At 34.9% G+C, this 25,597-nt stretch overlaps 1 protein-coding gene across 1 annotated transcript in view; it reads right to left on the bottom strand.

Annotated features, from left to right (window-relative positions):
* The window catches only part of Gld (Glucose dehydrogenase), a 113,031-nt gene that overhangs the window by 44,921 nt on the left and 42,513 nt on the right, over positions 1-25,597 (bottom strand). The window contains exon 2 of the mRNA XM_089645274.1: positions 14,443-14,586. Coding sequence (XP_089501400.1) covers positions 14,443-14,586 — 144 coding nt within the window. The remainder of the gene's footprint in view (positions 1-14,442; positions 14,587-25,597) is intronic.

Below are 25,597 nucleotides of genomic sequence, written 5' to 3'. Positions count from 1 at the left end.
AAACTGTCTAATTCATAATTATTTACGATTATTTTACGATGTCATTCACTTGTTTGATCAAGGCATATTTGCGTTTTATAATATTATTAGATTTTTACGCTAATATACATAATATTAAAAACATTTATGTCGGCGTTCTACAATACAAATTGTAAGTCCACATTACAATCGATATGCGTTTTAATTACTCGTAAGTCAACAAACACTCAATATTATTTATATACATACCTACGTCATTTTTTTTCGCCCAAATTAAATGATATCTTTGATTGACAATTACATTAGGCCGACGTTTAATAACGTTTCACAATATAATAGGGTGGTCCATTTTTCGCAATTCTCATTAGGGTGGAGCATATTTTTTTTAACAATTTTTTTTTGTTTTTTTTCACAATTGTACAATAGAAGTTGAGCTAATATTACGTCTAATGATACTACAGCCGTCAATGAAGAGTTTCTTTTGTTTTATAAACAAAAAAAATTAAATATTTATTTTTCTCTTCTTTTACTTCTTTCTTTCTATCTGAACATCAAAGAACGTAATCATGTCTTCACCAATACCAATACCAAATATCAATGGGGCTTCGAAGGAGGTTCTCATTAAAGAACTTAAAGACAGGAATATTGATCCATCGTCGACTTCTCATGAGTTACGTTTACAGGCGCGCGCTTATAATAAAGAGATTAAAATACCTGCTATAAGTGAAGTGAATTCTGAATCATCGGATTCTGAATTAGACGACACAACCATTAAGAAAGCCCACATAATTAAACAAACGAAGATTATTTATAGGGACTCACACTCAAATAACGTAGACGGTTGGAAACTGAAATATGACGGAAAAAGTAGTGTAAGGGAATTCTTACTATTAATTGAGGAGAAATGTAGGACAAAAAATTTTAACCAGGATCATCTTGTACGCGTTTTTCCTGATCTTTTAGAAGGTTTAGCACTCCTGTGGTTCAGGTCTATTTACACTCAGGATTTGAAATGGGACGATCTTTCAAAACTTTTGATAAGACAATTTGAAGCAAACGACCTTCAAACAGATCTTAAGGTAAAACTATTTAACATGACACAACCTAAAGGTATGTCAGTGCTAGAATTCACTCTCAGAATGAAATCATTAAACAATATGCTTGAAGCTAAACTACCGGAATTAGAACTTTTGCGGTTGGCAAAAAAAGCTTTATTGCCTATGTATACAAATTTACTAGTCTCAAGAGATATATCGACATTCGAGCAATTGACTACTCATGCAGGCAACTTGGAATCTTATGCATCACTGTCGGATGATTTCGTATCTTTCAACGTTTCTCAACCAAAAGTAGACTTACCTGTCACTAATAAACCGGAGAAATTTGATAGTACTGCTAGACAAACACCTAATTTTAATAATAATAATATGCATAGACACCAAGGTTATAACCAAAATCAGTACAGAAAACCAAATAACAACAATTATTCCAACAACTATACTAAAGTTAGTCTTGGAAACAGAGATAATAATTATAAATACAATAAACCGTCTTCTTCTACTTCTAACACATATATAAAAACTGAACACGAAAATTCTAGAACGTTTTACAATAAACCATTCTGTTCATATTGTAAACTATCGGGACACGTTATAGAAGATTGCAGGAAGAAAAATTCAAGGTCTAACAATCCTAAAGTGGGAGCTATCAATGACAAAGCTCATAAAAAGTCAAAAAACTAGGTCGGAGTCTCTCTTGCTACAAGCCGTCCTTGGCGCAGAGGAAAAGCGAGTGGGAGAGTTGGCTCCGAATAGTTGATAAATTTCTTTCATCCCCATCAACCGGAACAGTGGGCCCGCTGCCACGGGAGATGGCTATTGAAAATGATAACCGTCCTTATACTTATGTACATATTATAAATAATTTCTACAGTGGAATGCTAGACAGCGGCGCTTCATTGTCATGTCTAGGAGGCAATAGTTATAAAATTTTTAAGGAATTAGGTATTAAGTTAGTTAAAGTTAAGTTTAGTGTTTATACAGCGGACGGTTCAAACCAACCAGTCTTAGGGACAATGTCATTGCCGGTCACGTATAAATCATCCACAAAGGAAATTCTTTTCTACGTCATCCCGACATTGTCGCCTTCAATTATTCTAGGAGTTAACTTTTGGAAGGAGTTCCACATCGCACCGGAACTGTTTTCGAAAGCTACTCTTCCTGTTTCGGAAGGAAATATTAGTGGGTTGCGGGCTATTCGGCCAGCCTCATCCCTAACTATTGAAGAGAACAGGGAACTCTCTAAAATAGTTAAAAAATTCGAGTCAATTTCTTTTGAAAAAAAGGGGTTAGGTCTAACACACTTAGTTAAACACAAAATAATTACAACAGGACCACCCATCAAACAGCGGTATTACCCTCTTTCACCCGCACGGCAGAAACAATTAGAAACAGAAGTTGATGAAATGCTAAAATTAGGGGTTATTCAACCTTCTCGTTCACCATGGTCCAGTCCAGTAATAATTGTAACAAAAAAAGACGGAACAGCTAGATTCTGCCTTGATTCTCGAAAAATTAATAACGTCACGGTACGTGATAGTTACCCTCTTCCCTATATTGCGCGTATCCTAGATAAACTGGGCGGTGCCAGATATGTTTCCTCGATTGACCTCTCCAAGGCATTTTGGCAAATAGCCTTGGACAAAAAATCATGTGAAAAGACAGCATTTGTTGTTCCTGGGCGGGGCCTCTTTGAGTTCACTCGCATGCCGTTTGGTTTGAAAAATGCTCCTAGCGAATTACAAAGACTAGCGGATGCATTGTTTGGACCTGATTTCGATGATAATGTTTTTTGCTATTTAGATGACCTTATATTAGTATCGGAAGACTTGAAATCACATTTAAACTTGTTAAATCGGGTGTACGAACGTCTACGAGACGCGGGTCTCACCATTAACTTAAAAAAGTCAGAATTTTGTAAAGCCGAGCTTAAATACTTGGGCTATATGGTGGATTCCCAGGGACTTCGCACTGATCCAAGTAAGATAGATAGTATTAAAGATTTTCCTATACCGAAAAATGCTAAACAAATTCGGGCATTTGTTGGCCTGTGCGGTTACTTTAGACGGTTTATCAAGGGATTTTCAAGCATTGCAGCTCCTTTAACAAGTATTACTGGTTCAAATAAGGGAATTAGTAATTTTAAATGGTCACCGGAAGCTGAATCCGCATTTATTGCACTAAAGCAAGCACTTACTTCTGCCCCAGTCTTAAGTTGTCCAGATTTTTCGAAACCCTTCGCTATACACTGTGACGCAAGCTCCGTAGGCATTGGGGGGGTATTAATTCAAACTATAGATGGACAGGAGCACCCTATTGCTTATTTTTCGAGATGCTTAAACGTTCACGAACGTAATTATGGAATAACTGAGCGCGAACTTTTAGCCGTACTAGACTCCGTTACACACTTTAGACCATACATTGAAGGAACTCATTTTACAGTTGTAACCGACCACTCAAGTCTAAAATGGTTAGGTTCTCTGTCCAACCCCAGCGGTCGTCTCGCGCGTTGGAGTTCACGCCTATCCCAATTCTCGTTTGATGTAATCCATCGTAAAGGTACTCAACACATAGTCCCAGATGTCCTTTCGCGAATGGATCTTGCCGAAATCTCCATTATAGATTCAGGAAATATTCAAGATGAGTGGTATCAAAATATTTGGAAGGGTTGTCAAGAATTTCCCCAACGTTTTCAGAACTTCCAAATTCGGGAAAACGAACTATTTCGTCACACGAAAACTCGTTTAGCACTGTGTGAAGACACTGCGTGGAAAAAAGTAATTCCTCAAGAAAAAAGATTAGACATTTTAAGTAGTGTTCACGAGTCTATTCGATCTTGTCACCCCGGCGTTTTTAAAACTTATAAAAAAGCACAATTACGGTATTTTTGGCCAAATATGTACAGAGACATTAAACAATTTGTAAATCGCTGTACGGTCTGTAAGGCCCACAAAATCAGTACGGCCTCACCTAACGGTATTTCATCACATCCAAAAAAAGTTACACGTCCAATGCAAATGTTATCGTTGGATTTGGTAGGTCCATTACCGAGAAGTTACTCTGGTTTTACCGTTATTTTATCCTGTGTCGATGTTTTTTCAAAGTTTACCTGGCTGTTCCCGTTGCGCAAAGGTACCGCGCGAAGCATTGTGAAGAGTTTAGAAGAAAGTATCTTTCTTGTACATGGCGTACCGCGCACCATTGTTTGTGATAACGGCCGTCAGTTTGTATCCAAAGAATTTAAGGACTTATTAAATAATTATAATATACCTCCTCCGTTTTATAACTCTTATTATACCCCTCAAAATAATGTGGTAGAGAGATATAACCAAACTTTGGGCACCGCATTATCGATATTAGTTGAATCAGACCACCGTAATTGGTCAAAATTTTTACCACAAATACAATCAGCTATGAACAATTCCGTAAATTGCGCTACGGGTTTTACACCTTATTTTCTAATGCATGGTCGGGAGCAAATATTAGACGGTGATTTGCATCGTAACCCTATAGCTGATACGGAATCTAATTCACAAAATTATACTAGTCAGAGAATCTACGCACAAAAATTAGAAGAACTGTCATCAGTTTATGAGCAAGTCTCAGATGCTTTACTAAAAGCTTATCAAAAAGGAGCAAACCATTATAACCTGCGGAGAAAACATGTTAGTTTTCAAGTCGGAGACAGGGTTTGGCGTAGAAATTTCGTCCAATCAAACGCTTTAAATTACTTTGCACAGAAACTAGCTCCACGCTTTGTGCAAAATATAGTCGTGAAGAAAAAATCAGACTTAATCTATACATTAGCAGACCTCAAAGGTAAGGAAACTGGTAACTTTCACGTGAAAGACATCGTCAAGTCAGAAAATATACCGGATTAATATGTTTCTGATAGTGCTTTGGTGGGTCTGGCCACCCTACCAAGTACTCTCAATTAATTAATATTTCAAATATTTTTCAATGCACGGGAGCACAAAGCGGCTTGATCACCCGAGTTGGAGCGACCCAGCATTATGACAGTCCTTAGTCCTGTCCTAGTTAATTTTCTTTTAGGAAATATAGAAATTTCGTAAAATGGTTAGTATAATCGGTAAATAATAGAAAGAAACATAATAAATTTAGTATAACACTCTAGTATCCTACTCGAGTTTGTTACACGACAATGATGTTGTTCAGATAAGCTTATAAGACAATAATTAAAAAAAAAAAAAAAAACGACGTGAAATATGGCTTTGACTAAACAAGTGAAAGTTAGGTAGCATGGGATATATAAACTGCCCAAATCTTGGAATGCACGGTGATACTTTCCCACTATCCCCGTATATTCTAGGTTTCTTAATATATACTTATGTTCATATTGTATACGTTCGCCCGTTACTTAGAAAGTGAAGATGTACCGGTCCAGTACATCTTTGTTTTCTAAGCAGTTTTAAAAATTTTATTATTAAGAATTGAATTTTACCAAATATATTTTTGTTTACTTTATTATAATTATCTTGTCATGTTTGGAAATGGTATACTTATGTTAGTACTCTTGATATTTTGTTTAATAATTTCATAGTAATTAATGATACAATTATAAGAGCTGGTTCAGCATATGTCTTTTCCTTAAATTCCTTCTATAACTTTAGTTATATTTAGTAAAAGTAAGTTTTATCTATAAATTAGTACAATAATACAATTTTCTACCAATTGCACCATTTACAACAATGGATGTATACAATTTTCGACCAATGGCTCCATTTACAACAATGGATGTATACAATCTTCGACCAATGACTCCATTTACAACAATGGATGTATACTACTACTAATTGCACCACATCTATAAGATTGGTTGTTGACAGTTCCACTCGATTAAACCACCTTACACACCTGCGTGTGTGTAAAGGTTAAAAGTTTTTTCTACTATTACGAAATAATGCTTTCCAAGGATGATTATTTTGTCTTATTGTATAAATTCTCTTCGAAAGACTTACCCAATAACCAGGTCAGGTAGAGTAGATAGAATTTCTTCGAAGTGTGTTTTATCTCCAACGGAGAAGTAGACTCAGTGAAAAGTGAGGGTTGGTTTACCTCCCTAAAAAAAAAGTGTTGCCTGAGTGGCTTATCGCCCTATTAAAGGGCCAGTGAAGCTTTAACGCTTAAGTTGTTTAGATGTGTTGAGAAGAACAATAATATTTTTTTATATACCTACAGGTTTACCTACAATTTTGTTTAAGAATATTTTCCGTCACAGATGTAACGCTAACGGCAGTCTTCGACAATCGTCAATTTATCATCACCCGGTATTCCGATACTGTGGGTGCTTGCAGACTCCGTTCACGTAATATCTTCTAAAATTTGTAATTAAGTTACATTAATCTTAAGTTATCTTTAAGTTCTAGAATGGATGAATCGCAGGCTCAACCATCCGGCTGCACGCTCGATGGGTGCGATTGAAGCTGCGGCACACCCATTCATCATAAGTTTTGCTATCCAAATCGTAGATTTTGTCTTATTCCTTACTTATCTTACAAATTATGATGCTCATGTATAATTGTTGATTGTTTTTTTAGAAACCCAGAGGATCTTTTCAAGCTTAGTTATTGCAGTTGTAGTTTTTTTTAGAGTTGTATTAATGTTTGGGGACAAACATTTGTGTGGCGCGGGGGGTAATGTTATGAAGCGGTGTTAAGTCTTATTTAAAAGTAATTATTTAAAACACCTCTTCAGAACAAGTACCATTCATAGCATTAATTTTGATTAAAATTATAGAGAGCACGGTCTGGCAACAAATAGACCGCCGGGCAGTCTATTGTTTGTTTCCGTTTCCTTTCGCTGGGTACTCTGGAATTGTTACACGAGCGGGACGGCCGTGTAATGATCGCACAGTCAATTAGATTATAATTCATTTTTACCCTGGATGGGCGATCGTATTAAAAAGTGTACATCAGTATTCCTGATGCGGGTTATTCGGTTCTTTTTTACAAAAACCAAGTCGGTGCAGGCTCTATTAAATAAACGTCCGTATAATGGATGACCGTGTGTGTGTTCGTGAAGATCACAAATAATGTTCTACTGAAGTTTATATACGCGATCTCTTGCAAATCGTTATTCCGCGGACTCCGGGAAATGAAGCATTCACCTCAAGTGGCGCGATACAAGCCGTATTTTTCTTAATAAGATACGGATAATAAAATCACAAGCCCGGACGGCACCCGCTCAAGTAATCTGCCGATCAGCTCAATGGATGGATTCGCTCCATTAATGTTACATAAACGATAGACCCGATACGCTCCAGAACCGCTTATCAGCCACCTTGTCGGAGACGCTGGACCCGTCTCCTGGACCAAAGCCCTGATGGTGCCAGCTCGATCTGTCTGGGACAGACCACCGCCGGCCGTATGGAAGCTCCCCGCTCACTTTCCGTAATTAAGTGGTTAATCAGTTTTAGATAGAATTAAGAACCAATTTTTGATCCCTGGGGGTAAGTGCCGAGTCATAATATGTAACATGTTTACTTAAATATATTCTCCATGTTTTATAATGTGCAAAAACAAAACTACTGCTTTCATTTCACTACAATCAGTAGAACCTGTAATCCTTTGTGTGCCCATGCCTTGGCGACAGTTTCATGCTCTGCCCATCCCGAACATTACTCGAGGACCGAGTATTGGCGCGCAGAAAATCTGCAAAGTTCGGGATGGCATTTAATATAAAATATGGCCGGTAACAATATTTTTCGGTATTCATAATGTACACCAATTCGTTACAAAGATTAATCAAAATAGTGATTTAGCATTATGTTTCGCCTTAACAGGATTTTAATAAATCAGCCATAATCTTTTTTTGTCCGTTATTGTATAAAATCACGTCGAAGGCGCTCTACAAACATGACTTTCAAAACTCTATGTAACCTATCTATATAAATGTAAAAGTTCTTGACCGATTGCTTTGAAATTCGACACAACTTTGCATTCGAATACGCATGTGTTTTTATATCCCTACAATATATATTTATTTATTTATTTATTTAAGGAGAAAATACAGATATAGACAAAATTAAAAGGTAATTTTGTTAAACAATAACTTGAGAATTCGCCTGCAACCTAACTATTTCTCACAGATTGACTGGTAGATTTTTTTTAAATTTTTTTTATAGTGAATACCTCACAAGAGTCCCAACTGCTCCCGTCTGGAGCCAGTGAGACTATGGCATCCCCAATTGGGGGATGTTGTGAGGCTGAAGGTAAGTGGGGAAGGGAAAGAGGAAGGTGGGGAAGTACCTGGCTATTCAGATCTAGTCACTAAACACGGCTAAAGCCATTTGGAGCAACGTTTCAATTCTGAATGGTGGTCTTACACCAGGGCGATACTGGTAGTATCTTCCACTCTGGAACGTGCCGCAAATATACTATATATTATTTTAATTAATTAATTGTGAAATAACACAAATTAATCAAATAACATTTATTTGCGCACGCCGGGTTCGAACCCGCGACCTTCGGAATGGCAGTCCAATGCGTTACCACTGGACTATGCCGGCCGCCAGTAGATAACAATTTAAAATATTTTTTTACATGTAAATAAGGAAAAAGTATAAAAGAAAATTATTTTGTATATAGATAATGCTCAGTGTCAAATAAAAGTGCACAGATATTTTTTTATATAAGTTTAGAGATAAATCATAAAAAAGTACTTAAAGAGTATAGGGAATGAAGTAAGTACACACTTTCTTTTTTTTTAGGAAAACAGACTTCAATTTCCTACTAAAAGTACTATACGTATCAAAAAATATGTCGGAATCCTTCAGGTTTTGGTTTTTATTATACAATTCGCACATTCTTCTGATTGGATCCCTGACACCAGCACTTGTGCGCGTCCGGCTAGTATGGAATAAGTGTATAGATGTGACCTATTACAGATAAGAAACTTTTTTTTTAAATACCGTTATTTTATGGACGTAAATGTAACAGCAAAAGTCACAGGTGACATCTGCATAAAAAATATATGTAGGTATATAAAAAACACATGCGTATTCGAATGCAATATTGTGTCAAAATTTCAAAAACGAATTTCAATAGAACTTTCGTACATATAAGATTTTTAAACAAACGAACATTCACATTTTTATTCATATTGATAGGTTTTATGACTGGAGAAGTCTCTTTAAAACAATGATGTTAAAATACTACATACAATCTAGACTAGTTATTGTCTCACAAACTCAGTATAATATGTGGCAAATAAGAAAAACTCATACTCATAAGTTTCCAGTAAATTCTTAATTCAAAGGTTATTCATGTGTGACAAAGATAGACATTCAAAGAATAACGACATAAAGTTAGCGGGCGTCGAATACTACATTCTACGTCACGGGTGTGACTGAGATAACAAGATACGCTAACTTGTTTACACTATTAGACGAACACTGAATACTGTATGATACGACCCACAGGTTGTCCTTCTTATACTTATGTGTTGCTACGTTTGCTATCTCACTTTCTCTAATGGCGCTGAAATTCAATATTTTAGTATTTACAAATAAAACTAATTTCTCGGTTTTTACTTCTGTTTGCCGAGTAATTAAAATGTTTCTTTCACTATCGACGGCATTATGGCGAATAATAAGAGTTTATTCCAGTATGTATGCAGTGGTAGTGCAATGCAATACATTCTATATTTTAAAATAACAGACAAATAATAAGAATACACAGATAGGCAATGCGGAATAGAAGTGAAAAATGTGTGCAAGCAGCTGTTTATGGAGGTTATTTGGACATCTCCCTTCTCCAGAGGGCCATCAGGGGGGACTCCATCAAGGCAACCATGGCAGTGATGATTGTGTTATTTGATCGGCTAAGTCTGCGCCATAAGCTTCCCATGTAATGGCGCAAAAGCGCCCTGAAAGAGTGAACTCGTCCCGTTAATGCAGTTTACATAGAGGTAGAGTTTACGACCTTACGCGACGCGTGACAGTTGACGAAAGACTGCAAAAACGAAAGCAATACAATTGTCTTGCTTTTGGCTTGCCAATTTGAGATTTCGACAGCGCTTCTATATGTATGTTGTAACGTCGTTGCTTTAAAAATTCGCCTAAGGTTTAATATACGAAATTATCAATAGTGATTAACATTTTTTATACATTTAGTTACTATTTATTACAACGTCACGGACTGTGAAATGCTTCAAACTTTTTGTATGGCAGTTCTCGACGCATTTGCGCACCAGTCCATGACATAATTAACATTTTCTATGAGTGTCTTTAGGAAGTACTAACCGGCTAGCCTAGCTACACAATTTAAGCTTGCAATTTTTTTGCATATGATTGTCTGAAAATATGACTTTTAAGATTAACTCTGAATTCTGTCGAGTCTGTGATCATTTGATTTTGTTTGCCAATACAAAGTTAGTGGTTTTTTTTTTTTTGCTAGCGGACCCCGCAATGCTTCGCTATTGCTAATAACTTTCTCGGGCGTCTCCGACTTATTCCACCATACACTAGTTTATACTTTTCTTCTCTGTAACTCTTCTAATTCTAATTCTTCTCCGTATCTCATTCCGGTGCAGAGATATTGTGTCTCTGAACACTTCTGGCACTAATAAGAACAAACTTTGAAATTTTCAGCGATATCAGTCGACTAATTTTCGAGTTTTGCGAGCATAAACATACGCAGGCTGATTTTTTGTATATTGATTTATTATTTTTTTTTAAATTTTATGGCAAAGTTTGTACATGATGTAAGTATAAGGATAAATTATATTATTCCTTATACTTACATCATGTACAATAGGTAAGTATAAGGAATAATATAAGGATAAATTGTATTATTCCTTATACTTACATCATGTACAATAAGTAAGTTTGAGTAATAATATAAGGGTAAATTATATTATTCCATGAATAAGGATAATATAAGGATAAATTATATTATTCCTTATCCTTACATCATGTTCAATAAGTGAGCTTGAGAAATAATGTAATGATAAATTCAATGTTTTCACAGTCCTCCTCAATGGAGTTTCCTGATCTGAGGCGAACTGTAGTTTTTACATGTGGTTTCTAGTTCCCTTTACATCGTCTTCATAATGTTTGCAAGTTGATTGTCACTTTGTTCTCTCAGCTATGTTTTTAATTTTGCTTTAAATATATTCATTTCCGTTATTTTTTGTTTGATTTGCTAGAGCATTGTATAAGTTTCGTAACATGGAATTTGATATTTGTTTGCACCAAAGACATAATTGCTCAGAACCAGTGGGATTATGCCATACCCAATTACAAAAAATTTGAAGACTGAAACAAGTGGGAATGAGAAAGAAATGGGTTAAGAAGAAGTTAAGAAAGGCAAGTTTATTTAAACAACATTGCTGATGTTATTAATAAAATTAGTCCATTTTAATTCGCGCACCCAAGGAAAGGAGTTTGCCGCTCTTCCACGGAGATCGTAAAATTTGTATTGTTCATCGCCTCTAGACGCAGATTGATCGAATTCAATAAAAAATGCATATAATTTTTTGCGAAAGCGTTATTAATTGCGAGTAATATTACTGTCGACGTTGCAACAATCTATCCAATTTCACTACCACGGTTGGCCAAAATTATTCGCGATGTTATTGGTACATTCGAACAGAAATCTGACATCTTAAATAACAGATTCCTCTTATTAATGAAATAATAAGTAAATTGTATTATGGAATTTTTTAAAGGATACGGTTGACGTAGGGCCCATTGTGCTATCTCCCATTTTACCTCATTCCTTTAACAGTAATCCGGTCCCACAAGGGTTGTTATTGGATATGTGGCTATGTCTTTTGGTTCTACAATGTGTCTTCCCAAGTATCTGAGTCTTGTTCCCAACAGAGCGGGACATTGGCACCAAAGGTGAATTGGAGTCTCTTCATCCTCTTCACATTTCCTGCATCTGTTGGTGATTTCCACTCCCATGTGCATCTGTATGTGTCTCCTGAGATGGCAGTGTCCCGTTAGTAGTCCTACCAGTTCTCTCAGTGAGTTTCTGTCCATTTTGAGTAGTTGTCCGGTTCTCCTTGGGTCTGGTCCATTTATGAGTACTATGGATTGCCTCATTCCGGGTGCCCTTTCCCATTCCTCCCAGTGCCGTGATTTGGATTATGGAATAAATAACTTATAAAAAGTCCACAAAAGACTATTTTCTGACAAGCCATCATGAGTAACTTTTCTGTTGTTGTTTTTGTTATGAATTTAATTTGTTTTATGCACATCCTACTTTCTTAATATATTACAATACTAGCTGTACCCCACCACACGTTTTGTGGCTCAGTGTGTCTGTTCAGATAGAGAAACAATAGCGCGTGTTGCTTTTACGTCCAACAGGTGCCACTATTTAAAAAAAGCATGTTTTGTCAAAGAGGTTGCGCTGTGTCAAAAAAAAAACATGATTTTACCAGATTATATCTTTATAGTGTACAAAAATTCGCGCATTTGAATGCAATGTTGTGTGAAAATTTCAGCGCAATGGGTAAACCACTTTTGGAAATTTAAGGTTTTGAAAAAACGAACACTTGTATTTTTATTTATATAGAAATAGATAGAAGATTATAGTTTTCGTTTTAGTTTTATATAATTCTGTTCATTTCTTACCACCAATTACAGATGGAGGACATCTGTAATTGGTTGTATTTTTGGTATAATGTAGAAAAACGTTAAAATGATTTACGAAAAATTAATAAGTACATTTGCTAGCTGGGAATGTGTGTTGTGAGCAGTGGCGATTCGTAACCTTTGGGTGTACTAGAGTGCTAATATTACAAAAAATGGCATTAGTGATGTTGTTGTAGCTGAAAACGATTTTTTATTTTCTGCCGAAAATAGTATTTTGGTCTGAAGATTTTCAGCAATTTTCAGTTTGGCCGTACGAATTTCCTGAAAATCTACATACAAAAAATCAAATTTTCGAAAAAAAAATCGTTTTCAGCTACAACAAAATCAATACTGCCATTTTTTGTAATTTGAGTACTTTAGTACTCCCAAAAGTCGCGAGCTGCCACTGGTTGTGAGTTCTGTGGGCTGGAAGAAGCTAGTAACGAAAAAACGCTCAAATATGCACTAACGGCTAAAAAATAAGTAGCTAGTAATGCATATAATTCGATGTCTAGTGCATATATAATTATGTTATGACTATCCACTATTGTATTTCTCTGGCTTTCTCGCTGGAATGTTAGTCTTTTTCAAAATGGGCGATAACGGTGGCTTTCGGGGGAGCAGTAGAAGGCTTAAAGAAGATTAAGAAAATCTAGATGGGCGACAGCAGACAAATTCTATCTTTTGAAAATCCGACGGAATCTAACTGAATTAAATAATAATAGTTTGTATTATAACAAAACTGGGTATTCGCCACATTGTTAGTTAATGTTGAAATTAAGTATAACACTAATAATGGAATTATATGTTTTCTATCACCGCCATTGGTTCCTCGAAGTTTGTATCGGAAACTGTATCAGACTATCCCCCATCAGCTCGTGCGTTATTAATAAATCATATTTGAAATAACTATATTTCAGATGATCAACAGATGGTAATGTAAGAAGGTACGTTAGAATTTACGGGGGGCACTAGATTTTTTTAAATCTCAAAGTGGGCGGTGGTCAAAATAAGTTTCAGAACCTGTGAAAAATTAGAAGAAAAATAGGGAGCGTAGGTTTGATCCTACCGGCTGCGCCAACTGTAGTGATCTTCCGTGCGGATCACCCAGATTACTTATTAATAAAATGCTTTTTGGGTACTCCGTACTATTTGGTTTTGTTTAGGTTGCTATAAGTATTTATACAAATGGACAGTATTAGAGTTCTTATTGAAAAGAGGACGAGTTACAACAGACATGCCTTTTTATACGTCTCGGTCATGCTGTCTCACTCAGATATGCCTGTCTCTTTCATACCGACAGACATACGTTCACCACAATGGTGTTAAGCACATACGCTGCCTAATGGACACATTTGCAAATCCTGATGTTCTGGAACGTAGTATGTTTTGTATCCCAGATAAATATCACCAGAGCTAGGCAGTACAGGCTTCTTATTTTCTAAGAGGCTGGACCAACTTACTAATGATCATATCTGGTGAGAATTACTAACCTATTAAACTAATTTTCTTCTGAGATAGATATTTTTCAGTCAAACCTAAGTGAATTCAAGATTATTTTAGATGTAATTAATGTATCTAATTGATTAATTTACTCAAAGGTATGTTGTTACATGTAATTGTGTGACATTTTACTGGAATCAGTCTTTTTCATAATAAACAATAAATAAACAAAATACTGAATGTAATGAGAAGTAGCAAATTAGCCATCACCGAAGTCAAGAGGATCTCAAAGGTCTCGGTAAAGGCATACACATCACAGGGGTCTAACAAAACACACGTGAGAATGGTGACTTGACTCACCTCGGGTCTATTGCAAGGATCCTCCAGGTCGCACTGACTTCTCAGGAAGACCTCTAGTAGTCCCATGAACAGCATGAAGGACCCTCCACCGCACGTGGCCGCCAGTGTGGGGCCAGGTTGGGTCATGGGGCACTCACACGACATCTACAAACAAAATTAATACTTATTAATAAAATTAATATTTTATTGCTGATGATCGTGACATTCAGGGCCGGCCCAGTGCAAGCGCAATTGGAGCAGTCCGCTCCGGACACCGAATTCCTAAGGCGCTGATAATACCTAACAGTGAACTTAACCTAACCTCACACAACACTTTTGAGATTTTTTTTCATTCGTTGGCGTTACACAAAAATACAAATCATCCGAAAATTATTGATTATAGTAATAATTTACGAGTCTAATGGTTTTGACAAAGGGTGCTAAAATTTTACTCGCGCCAGGCGTCGTTTTTACTTACTGATAACTTATTGATAAAAAAAATATTGAAATATATTAAAAATCTGGTCAAATTATTCATTTTCGTGTTAAAAACGGGACTGCATGCCTGAAACGAAAGAATTGTCCAAATTCATAATAAACTATCAGTAAAGCACGAATATGTTATGAGGAAGTCGGAACACGTTTTCTTAAAACTTATAATATTTTGTTCATCTCGTTCATTATATTTATAAGAACAATGCCACATAGTGAACATGTGTTCATATGCATTTTCTGAATAACTAATATTTTATAAGGAAATGGGCATGCAGTCACATTTTTAACTGTATTTCCATAAAAAAAGCGGTACTAATTTTCCTCCGGTTAATTGTAGACAGACATTGTTGATAGCCTGTTTTGAATGCCTGGTTCTTCAGAACGGATATATTGGTACGCATAAATAAAATCCAAGGTTACCAGTAAAACCCAAAAATTTAACTATCGGAATCACACAGTTATTGTGAAAGAAAAACAGCTACATTGCTTAAGAAATTTGATGCGGTATGTTCCATGAGAATTAATTCTATTTGTGTTTATTTTTGTGGAACTGACAGAAATGCAACATTGATTTATGTTATAGTTGCGACATGTCAATTTATCGCTGATTATGAAGTTATTATTGTTTTTATTTCTGTTTCTCTTAACATAATTTGCATGTTGTCGGCCTATAGCAAAACATCCTATATTTGCTTTTTGCTGACTGTCAGTTGCATGTTTTTTCGGCGTTAAGAAGATCGTAAAATGTAGAATTTATATCTATCGAATGAATGCACTCTGGTGGAAAAACATAAAAATATATTCGTAAATTCGTTTCCGCCACGGAATTCTTCGATAACAACGAGATACTTAAAATGGTGCTTAAAATTTGTCGAGCAACAACAAACAAGTCAAGCGCTGAATGTTCGGTTTTCAATTTGATCATTCTAATTAATTAACATAGACGGCCTCCTTGTACGAGGGGTAAGGCTCTCGACTAGTAATCCGAAGGTTGCAGGATCAAATCCCGGCGTGCACAAGTGCAATTTATTTGATGAATTTGTGTTCGTATACTTGCGGCACGTTCCAGAGTGGAAGATAATCTCTGTAATCTCCTGATTTAAGACCAACATTTAGAATTCAAACATTGTTTGGTGACTAGGTCTGAATAGCCAGGTAATCCCTTACTTTCCACTTCCCCATCTCATTTCCCTCCTCACTACCTTCTCCCCAATTGTTAGAAATGCCATAGTCTCACTGGCTCCAGCACGGTTGGGACTCAAGTGCATTATTCACATTAAAAATCCTTAAAATATGAACCATCTGCTTCTGCTGTTTGAAGCTAATTAAACCACCTAGAATTCACCGTTTTTCCCATATTCAGAAATCTACAAGCCAAACATCTGTGAATTCTTGGTATGCCTTATATCGTCACGAATATAGGTAATAGGCGTAAAAAACGCTTGGCAAACGGAGTCTAGAAACATTTTGTAAACAATTTGATAAGAAAGCAAGAAAACAAGTCAACCAAGAGAAACTGTCACAGATTATCTTAGCCATAATATTGTGTTTTTTAAAGTCCTTTCATTTATGCGTTCATACCTTTCTATTGAAAAAATAATTTTTTTAGTAGTAAACATTTATGTTTTATATTGATAACTAAATTTTTTATTTGAATTCTACTCAAGGGAAACAATAGGAAAAGCTTCAATTATCTAAAGCATATTTTTTGATATTCATAATGTTAACTAATTCGTTATAAAGATTAATCGAAAAAAGTGATTTTGTATTATACTTCACCTTAAGACGTTTTTGAAAACTTCCCATAATATGCCAACAATCGTACGAGTGAATGTTATTAGTAGTCACTAACTAACCACCGACTTTGTCCGAGTTTTAACCAAATGTACTATTTATTAATTTGCCAACACCCTTTTTAGGAACCTTTACATATGAATTATAGTAAAACATATATATTAATACAGTACATATTTATTTACATAACTAAACTGCCTTGTGACAATGTTTTATACTTATTAAGTGATACATTAAAGATTTCCACTTACTGGGTATAATTATTTTCCTCCATAAGTTTTCTGGGCAATGGGGAAAACATATGGTAGTTAGTACCAGAATTCTGCCCTGAAATAAATCCCGACTTATTACGTATTACGTAGTGGAATCCAAAAGATTACTAATGCAACAATTATGGACTATAAAATGCATCATTTGGAATAGGTCGTTTCGGAGAATCTGAACATTTCTTCAAATTTCGAAGTTAATTTTCAAGTTCTGTGTAAGATTTCAGTTCTGTCAAGCAACTAGCCTATAATGAATATAATAGTACTTGAACAGGACTTTCATGGTACTCGAAAATGAACGTCAAATTCTGCGAAATAACCCATCCTTAGAATTTTATATAGAAATACTAAGTTGAAATACGGGTTGTTTCTCAGAATATGAAGAATTAGTCAAATTTCAAAGTTAATTTTTAAGTTCTGTGAAGATTCTATTCATGTTCTATTATTATATCATTATTGGCCAGTTGCTTCACTAAACTGAAATAATAACAGAACTTGAATAGAACCTTCACAGAACGTGAAAAACAACAAATCAGAAATTTGATGAATTGTTCAATTTCTGTGAAACAATCCGTCCAGTCAGTGAAAATCATGCTGTCAGAAAATTTAAGCATATTATTCATTTCATTTCAAAGAATATCGTAGTTCAACAAAATAGCTGTAATACCCATTTTTAAATTTGGAAAAAGTAAGAATTTATTTTGTATCCTTACTTTTTTTATTTATTATCTTGTACATGAATATTGTAATGTGGGTTCCAGACGGGAGAATTGTACTCCAGTTGACTTCTAATAGAGGTACAATATAACAGTCATATATATATCTTACTAAACAATGGAAAAACATGTGATTATATATATATGTAACTTTTTGACAGCTTATATTAAAATATTTATATCAAGGCGATGTGATCCGAAAATATTTGTGTTTTCGTAGAATATCAAAGGCTGTGCCTTTTCATGCCATGGTAAATAAAAACACAATGTATTCCTTGAGAGTCTAAATGAAGACACTGTGTTTTTAGTTACCACGGCACTATAGCTCACTGTTAGAGAGATTAAGATGTTTCAGAAATCACATTCAAACATTGAGGCCAAAAGAATATGTGCAAATTTCATGACCAAACTATTCGAGAGTTTTTTCCGCTTGAAAATGAGTGGAAGATTTAAAGTTTATGTTTCTGATTATGATTATCGTATTAAAAATATGTAAATTTAACATTTTAGTGCAACAAAATTGATTAAAAAAATGATCTAAAACCCCACATTCTAAAACTGTTCCAATTGGCTACAACGTTATTATGACGTAAAAACAGTCAATGTCTGGTAAGACGGCTGTCACCAACGATGCTCGGCGTGATGTCAACACCGCCGAATTCACGAATAAAAACGAACGTGACCTTTTGGCGGCAAATCGAAAATAGCACATTTTAAATCGTTATGGAAAATGTGTTCGTCAACATAAAAATGCCTTCATTGTAATTTTTTTTCTTAAATTTTTTCGAGATAAAAAAAATGGAAATACTTAATTGGACATAGCACGTTTTGATAAAAAGTTGACTGTATAATAAAATACGTACCAATGCTTAGTCGAATATCCAATGAAACTATTGAACATTTAAAAAATTATCTTCGATAAGCAATCTTAACATTCGAATCGAAACGCAAATAAATCAATGCACGATATTTGCACATCCGATTCGAATCTATTTCCAGTGGCTCGTTGATGTTTCATACCATTAATTGACTGTAAAGGTCAAATAAAACATTATTTTGCAACCCAATGAAAGCGTTTTATACAATCAGAGCGATTTTGAAATCATTAAGACTTCATTTTAATTGTGCTATAGGTACTTACCTACTTTGTGAACAATCCAAATTAATATAATTGGTTCAAATAAATCAAGTACGCGCGATTAGGAGGAACAGCTGCGCGTCCTATTTCCTATTATAATGGCTAAGTTGGAATCGCGTCTGGGTCCCATCCAGGCGTCGTGAGTTCAATTCTTCGGCTGGCTAAGTCATCCTCCATCACGACACAAGCAATATTTTCCGCTTACTGTGGTGGTAGTAGGAGATTTTTTTTATATTGTCAGGTTATTTGTAACCTGAAAATGTTTGTCTTTCTTTTAAAAATGTAATATGTATGCATATATTTGTGAGTAAATGATAATTATTTTAAACACATATTTTAAAGTAAATTTTTATTGATTAATTTTGTAATTTGACAAATTACTCATTTAAAATAATATAAAGTTTATTAAGATACTCTACATATAAACCTGATGTAAGACCAATATTTTGAATTTAAATGTTGTTTGAAATGGCTTTAGCCGTGTTTGGTAATCAAATCTGAACAGCCAGGTATTTTCTTCCTCATATTCTAACCCTTCAGCCTCACAACATACCTCAACTGGGAATGCCATAGTCTCACTAGCTCCAGACTGTTGGGAGCAGTTGGAACTCTAGTGCAGAATTCATATTAAACAAACAATAAACCAGATATTTAATGTAGATTTAAAAATATATATTATCAGTTTGGTTGAGTATTTCAGCCGCAAATCCAAAAATTAGATTTGTATGAAAAAGGCCGTGTAGATGCACTACGTCGTGTAATATTTTGAATCGAGCCGCTATCAATAACACACCTTGCGTAGATGGCGATAAGGCTTAAATTCCCGCTTCACACCATCCACCTGTTTTGATTTATGTAAGAAAAAAAGATCGCCAAAAAGTGCCTTTTATTTTATTTTGTGGATGTTCAGGCACAAATATTTAAATGTTTTTCGATCATTTTATAAATAACTTAATTTGCCACATTATACAATAAAACTGTAACCGAAAATGGGTTCGTTATTAGGAGATTTTGAACTGTAAAGCAGTTTTCATAGGCCTATATATTATTTATTTCTGGGCTTATAAAAAAACGTATCCAAAAAATACTCGATTATTTCAAAGGCCAGTATGTGTTCTACTCGCAGTATTTAATTAAAGCATCTGAAACATTTCTAGGCGACCAAATTTTTAAACCAAAAACACATGATTTTAAATCACTAAGTAAGTAGTATAAAGTTTCTATTTGCAATTTATTCAGAATGATTGCATTAAATCGTGTGCATCGCTTGGAAATGCATTACAATTCAATGTGAATGTGAACTTCCGGAGTGACAGTTCACAGTACAAAACGTGCACTATTCCGTGCATAATTTAAGTGCAAACCTGCATAAGTTTGTCACTGATTTGAATGCAAGAGATGTCTAAGTTATTTGTGTAATTTCATTCATACGTTCAACATGATTTTTGTTGCTTTTCAGTATTCGTTATTCTCTCGTTTCATTGGTTTAAATTTCAACAATGGAAGTTGAAAGACATTTGTAGCCGCTAATAAATTTCTATGTGAATAGCATAGATGAATAAAGCAATAACGAAAATACGAAAGCAGAACAAACGACATAATATCTTTTTAGACGATTATTTCTTTGAATGATATTGTGAATTTTCTTTGTTTATGCATTTGTTTCGAGTAGTGCATAAAATAAAATGCATTTCGCGTAAAATATACAGGATTTTCCAATAAGAGTTTTTATTTTGAATAGCCCGCTATTTCGGTAGAAGTTACTTTTGAAGCTGTCATTTTTTAACATTTGACAAGTAGAAACTACGCCATTAATAAAAATGGAATGATACACGCTTCAACAACGAATTGAAATTATTAATTATTCACTTGAGTGAATCAAATTCAAATCATCTTGAGTGATGAGGCCCATTTCCACCTCGGTGGCTTCGTCAACAAGCAAAATTGTCGCATTTGAGGCTCGGAAAACCCAAGAATTATTGTTGAAAAGCCTCTCTATTCTCAACGTGTGACTGTTTGGTGCGGTTTATGGTTTATGGTTCCGCGGAGTCATTGGAGCTTACTTTTTCGAAAATGAGGCTGGAGCAACAGTTACGGTGAATGGATTGCGCTATCGAGAGATGGTTAATGATTTTATATGGCCGGAATTGGATGGTATTGATCTGGACAACGTTTACTTTAAAAAAAACGGCGCTACATGCCACACAAGCAACGAAACCATTGATCTTTTACGGGAAAAGTTTCTTTGAATATCAAAATAACACCTCTTATTGGAAAACCCTGTATTTTAAAAGTAAGTGTATAATGTGCGTGCCGCTAAAACTCAAAAATGAGTCCCGTTACGATCAAGGGAGTTATATGGTGTGGTAGCCCTCTATCTCCCATCCACGAAGGAGGTTTCTGTTTTTACCTCAAGGGCGTGCATTTGAAGATATAAAGGCTGGAAGTTTCGCCCTCTAGAAATTTCTAGAACATTCGAGAGCATTTCACAACACTCCAGAACATCCCAGAACATTGTGGAATGTTATGGAATGTTCGCGGATAGTGATAACTAAAAACGAGATTACAGGCCGTTTTCTGATTACTCTTAGTAAATTCGTTATCGTGACAATACATTGGTATCTGTAAATAGTATAAAAAAAAGTCACTGTCCGCGTCTGTCTGTGCGTGCATTTAGTTCTTCCCAACTATTCAACTGAGTTTGATGGGGTTTTCAGCATTATTCAGACAATTTCTTCCGGAATGTTTATTTATATATAATACATGGATATTATATTTATGGAAAGTACAGAAACGTCGAGCAACGTGGGTACACGCACGTTAGTTTTAAATACATACGAGTAGATGGAATTACTTTGTGGTTAGGCATTATATTTATAAAACAACGAATTTTATGGTAAGTATATCGAACGGTTTTGTTTAAACCACTCAGGAAATAATAATAACACTAATGTTATGTCAAGTTAGTATATTTTCCCCTGAGGAAGGAACGGTTAACAATTTACTTTAAACATTCTCCATGCACTTCTTTCTTCGTTCTTCACTTACTTCGCATTTTATCATTACCCGGCTCAGAACAGATATTGTCTAGTGAGTCGGGTAGCGCACATAATTTGTAAATAAATATTGATGTCAATAAACGCCCGGGTTACCGGCAAATTAAAAAAAAATATATATATATATATTTTATCACAAAAAATTATAACATAACGACAACCATGGAATAAATTATTGTAAATATAATTTGTTATTGAGATCGAGTGCATCCAGAATCTGGCAGACTGGCCCCAACTTCAACGGGTTAGTTCCTTTTTATCCTATAATCCAATCTGAGCTTTTCTGATATTACCAAAGCCCAGGTTTAAACATTGACAAATACTGTCGATGTCGATGATTGTTGACAGTAATATATATTAGGCTAATTTATGATTTTTTATTTAAAAATAAACCAACGAAAGATGGTGGTACCATGTAAATTCGCTGCCAATTAAAGCGTAAATATGTATTTTCTTTAGGCATTCCCATCGCCTTACAAGTAGGTGTAAGTAGTCCCATTTCGTTTAGTTGTAGTTTATGGGATTCGATGCTTTCTCTTATTTGAATAAGTTAGCATGAACTTACGGTACAGTCTGCATTGTGACTTTCTAGGCTCGAGACCCACAGGTCAAATGGGTGAGGAAACAGCTTCATATCGACACGATGATACAAACTTAATTATGTCAGACTTCGATCTGTCATGCTCAATACTCGACTAACGAATACTGTTAAGTCATCAAATAGATAAACGGAATGATATGAGGTAATGTATACAACTTCATATCAACACGATGATACAAACTTAATGATGTCAGACTTCGATTTGTCATGCTCAATATTCAACTATCGAATACGGTTAAGTCATCAAATAGATAAACGGAATGATATGAGGTAATGTACACAATTTCATATCGAAACGATGATACAATCTTAATCTCCAGGCTTCGATCTGTCGTGCTCAATATTCAACTATCGAATACAGTAATGTCATCAAAGAGATGAACGAAATGATATGAGATAATGTATACAGCTTCATATCGACACGATGATACAAACTTAATGACCCCAGACTTTGATCTGTCATGCTCAATATTCAACTATCGAATACGGTTAAGTCATCAAATAGATAAACGGAATGATATGAGGTAATGTATACAACTTCATATCGAAACGATGATACAAACTTCAAAGTCATCAAATAGATAAACGGAATGATATTAGGTAATGTATACAACTTCATATCGAAACGATGATACAAACTTTAAAGTCATCAAATAGATAAACGGAATGATATGAGGTAATGTTTATAACTTCATATCGAAACGATGATACAAACATAATGACGATCTGTCATGCTCAATATTCAACAATCGAATACTGTTAAGAGTGTTAAGTCATCAAATAGATAAACGGAATGATATGAGGTAATGTTACTCGCAAAGTATTTTTCTTCGATCTATTTGTAAACTACTCAGCCTTCATGCATGATATCTTCATGAATTGAACCAAATTTCAAAATTGTTCATCTTCTTCTACCAAAATTATTATAATTTCACAACAATAACTTGGTTAACAATTCTGTTATGGAAAGAATACATAGACCGGGCAATGAGCTTGTAGATGTCGCCGATATTTTCGATTTAAATCTTGACACATTCAAAGCCAAAATAGTTCAGCAATTTTTGGTTAATGTAACTAACGAGTAATCATAATTGATGCATATGCTTAAGAATTCACAATATCGTATAAATGTGTTTAATATATGTATATACATTTCGAGGGACCTTTAAAGTTAGTCACTGTATTTTATGACTAACTAACTAAATAACTAACTAACCATCGTTATATTTCCCTAACTGTCATGGTGAGAAATATTTTCTAAACGGTGTTAGAAAGGAAAAATATAATTCTTTATTCAAATATAAAAGTTAACAACAGAAAAATTAAAATGTGCATCAAAAAACGCAATTTATTTTAATTTAATTTATGAAACTTCATGAATTTTTTTATTAATTGTTTTTATATGAAACGTCAAAGTAGACTAAATGCTTTAGAAATCAGATCCCTGAGGCATATGTATGGTAAAATCATGTATGATCGTGAGCGAAATGAGGAGATCCGCAAATAATGCAAGGTTGATGTAAGCATAATGAGTAAGATTATGAAAGGACGCTTAGATGGTTTGGGCATGTAAAGTGAATTAGAGCACATGGCACGATCAAGTGAATCATATACTTGGGTTGGGCCATGTCAAGAGTCATAATAATATACGAGTATCTATGAGACGATGTATGAATGTGAATGAGGCAAGTGTGTGTGTCAAGACCGAGTTGTTTGGAGTTTCCGTTCTCTCTGCATACCCCTGCGGGGAAACGGCGTGATGGCTAGTGAGGTGACTATAACGTTTGTAATACACTTGTCTAAAGAAATGCGTACGTTTTTATATATATTTTTTCGTTTTCAGTAATTTTAGTTAAGAAAAACGTAAGGTAAACCATTTAATTTTTTTTTTTAAATTTCAAAAATAATATTTTATTTACAGTAATGAAATATGAAAATGTCTTTTATCACCCTTCAAAAAATAGTTTTTAGTTAACAGGAGACGTTCAGAAATATTCAATTTACTTGGATTTTATTGCAAACCGTAAATACTCCGACCTTTTGACAGATATGCCAGAGGCCCGATCGAGTTGAGTTCTACATATTTCATGGAATGCAAACTTGAGCAGTAAAATTTACGATAGTATCGAAGATTTCGGTAAAGTGAATCTTTAGAACACCAAAAGTGTCCCGAACAGAAACAGGTTAATTGGGAGTCTTCGGCACTGTCAAGTTCTTCGAATATGGCTTGAAAGTAAACTCTTACTCAGAACCGGAGATATGTAGCAAGAACAAAACCTACAAATCATCCGGAAGATGATGTTGCCAATATCGATTTCTGATTCCTTTCGTAAATCACCTTGATTTGGCGCTTTATACAATAAAATCTGTGATAAAACATTTCTCTACAGTCAAAAACTTTTCATTAGACTGAAAATAACGCAATGTGTTATAATTGCGATTTCACAGACGTTAATAGAAGTTCCGCTAATTTGTCGCGTTTTATAAGTCATGCACAATTGTACTGGTTTATCAATATAATAAAAAACGATTAAAAAAGACACGTGCTGCTACAAAAAAACAACAAAAATAAGAGGCAATAAAGTTTGGGTCAAGTGGAATCAAGTGAAAACAAGAGATTCGAAAATTTTTGTAAAGTTCGAGTGGCTATCGCTAAAAATGTCCAATATCTTGCCGCTACAGTTGATGTCATTTAGTCGACACGTTCGCAGTTCCTTGGAAAGGAATATGGAAAGTTTCGGAGTTTCGTAGCAGACGGTGATTGATATTGATTTGGACTGTGGCCGGGAGAGAAGATTCAACATGGTTATTTATAATTTTGAAAATAAATTTTATGTCATTTTTATCACGACGTTCATTTTTTTATGTGAATACCGCACAAGTGTCCCAACTGCACCCAACCGTCTGGAGCAAGTGATACTATGGCATCCCCAATTAGGGTATGTTGTGTAAAGATATTAAGCACTTGTACTACGATGGTTAGAGGGAAATTCTACAACTTTGGTGTAGGGGCGAGCCCTGCTACTGGGCGACGGCCTGGAGAACAATGTTTTCTGATCTCCGGGAACGCTGAATATAATATGTTCCGTCACGCCGATTTACTTTTGACA

The sequence above is a fragment of the Hesperophylax consimilis genome, chromosome 22 (genome assembly GCF_061612785.1).
Source record: "Hesperophylax consimilis isolate HC1 chromosome 22, BYU_Hcon_1.0, whole genome shotgun sequence".
NCBI lineage: Eukaryota > Metazoa > Arthropoda > Insecta > Trichoptera > Limnephilidae > Hesperophylax > Hesperophylax consimilis.
The sequence above is the reverse complement of the archived record's forward strand: the minus strand, read 5'-3'. Positions and strand labels throughout refer to the sequence as shown.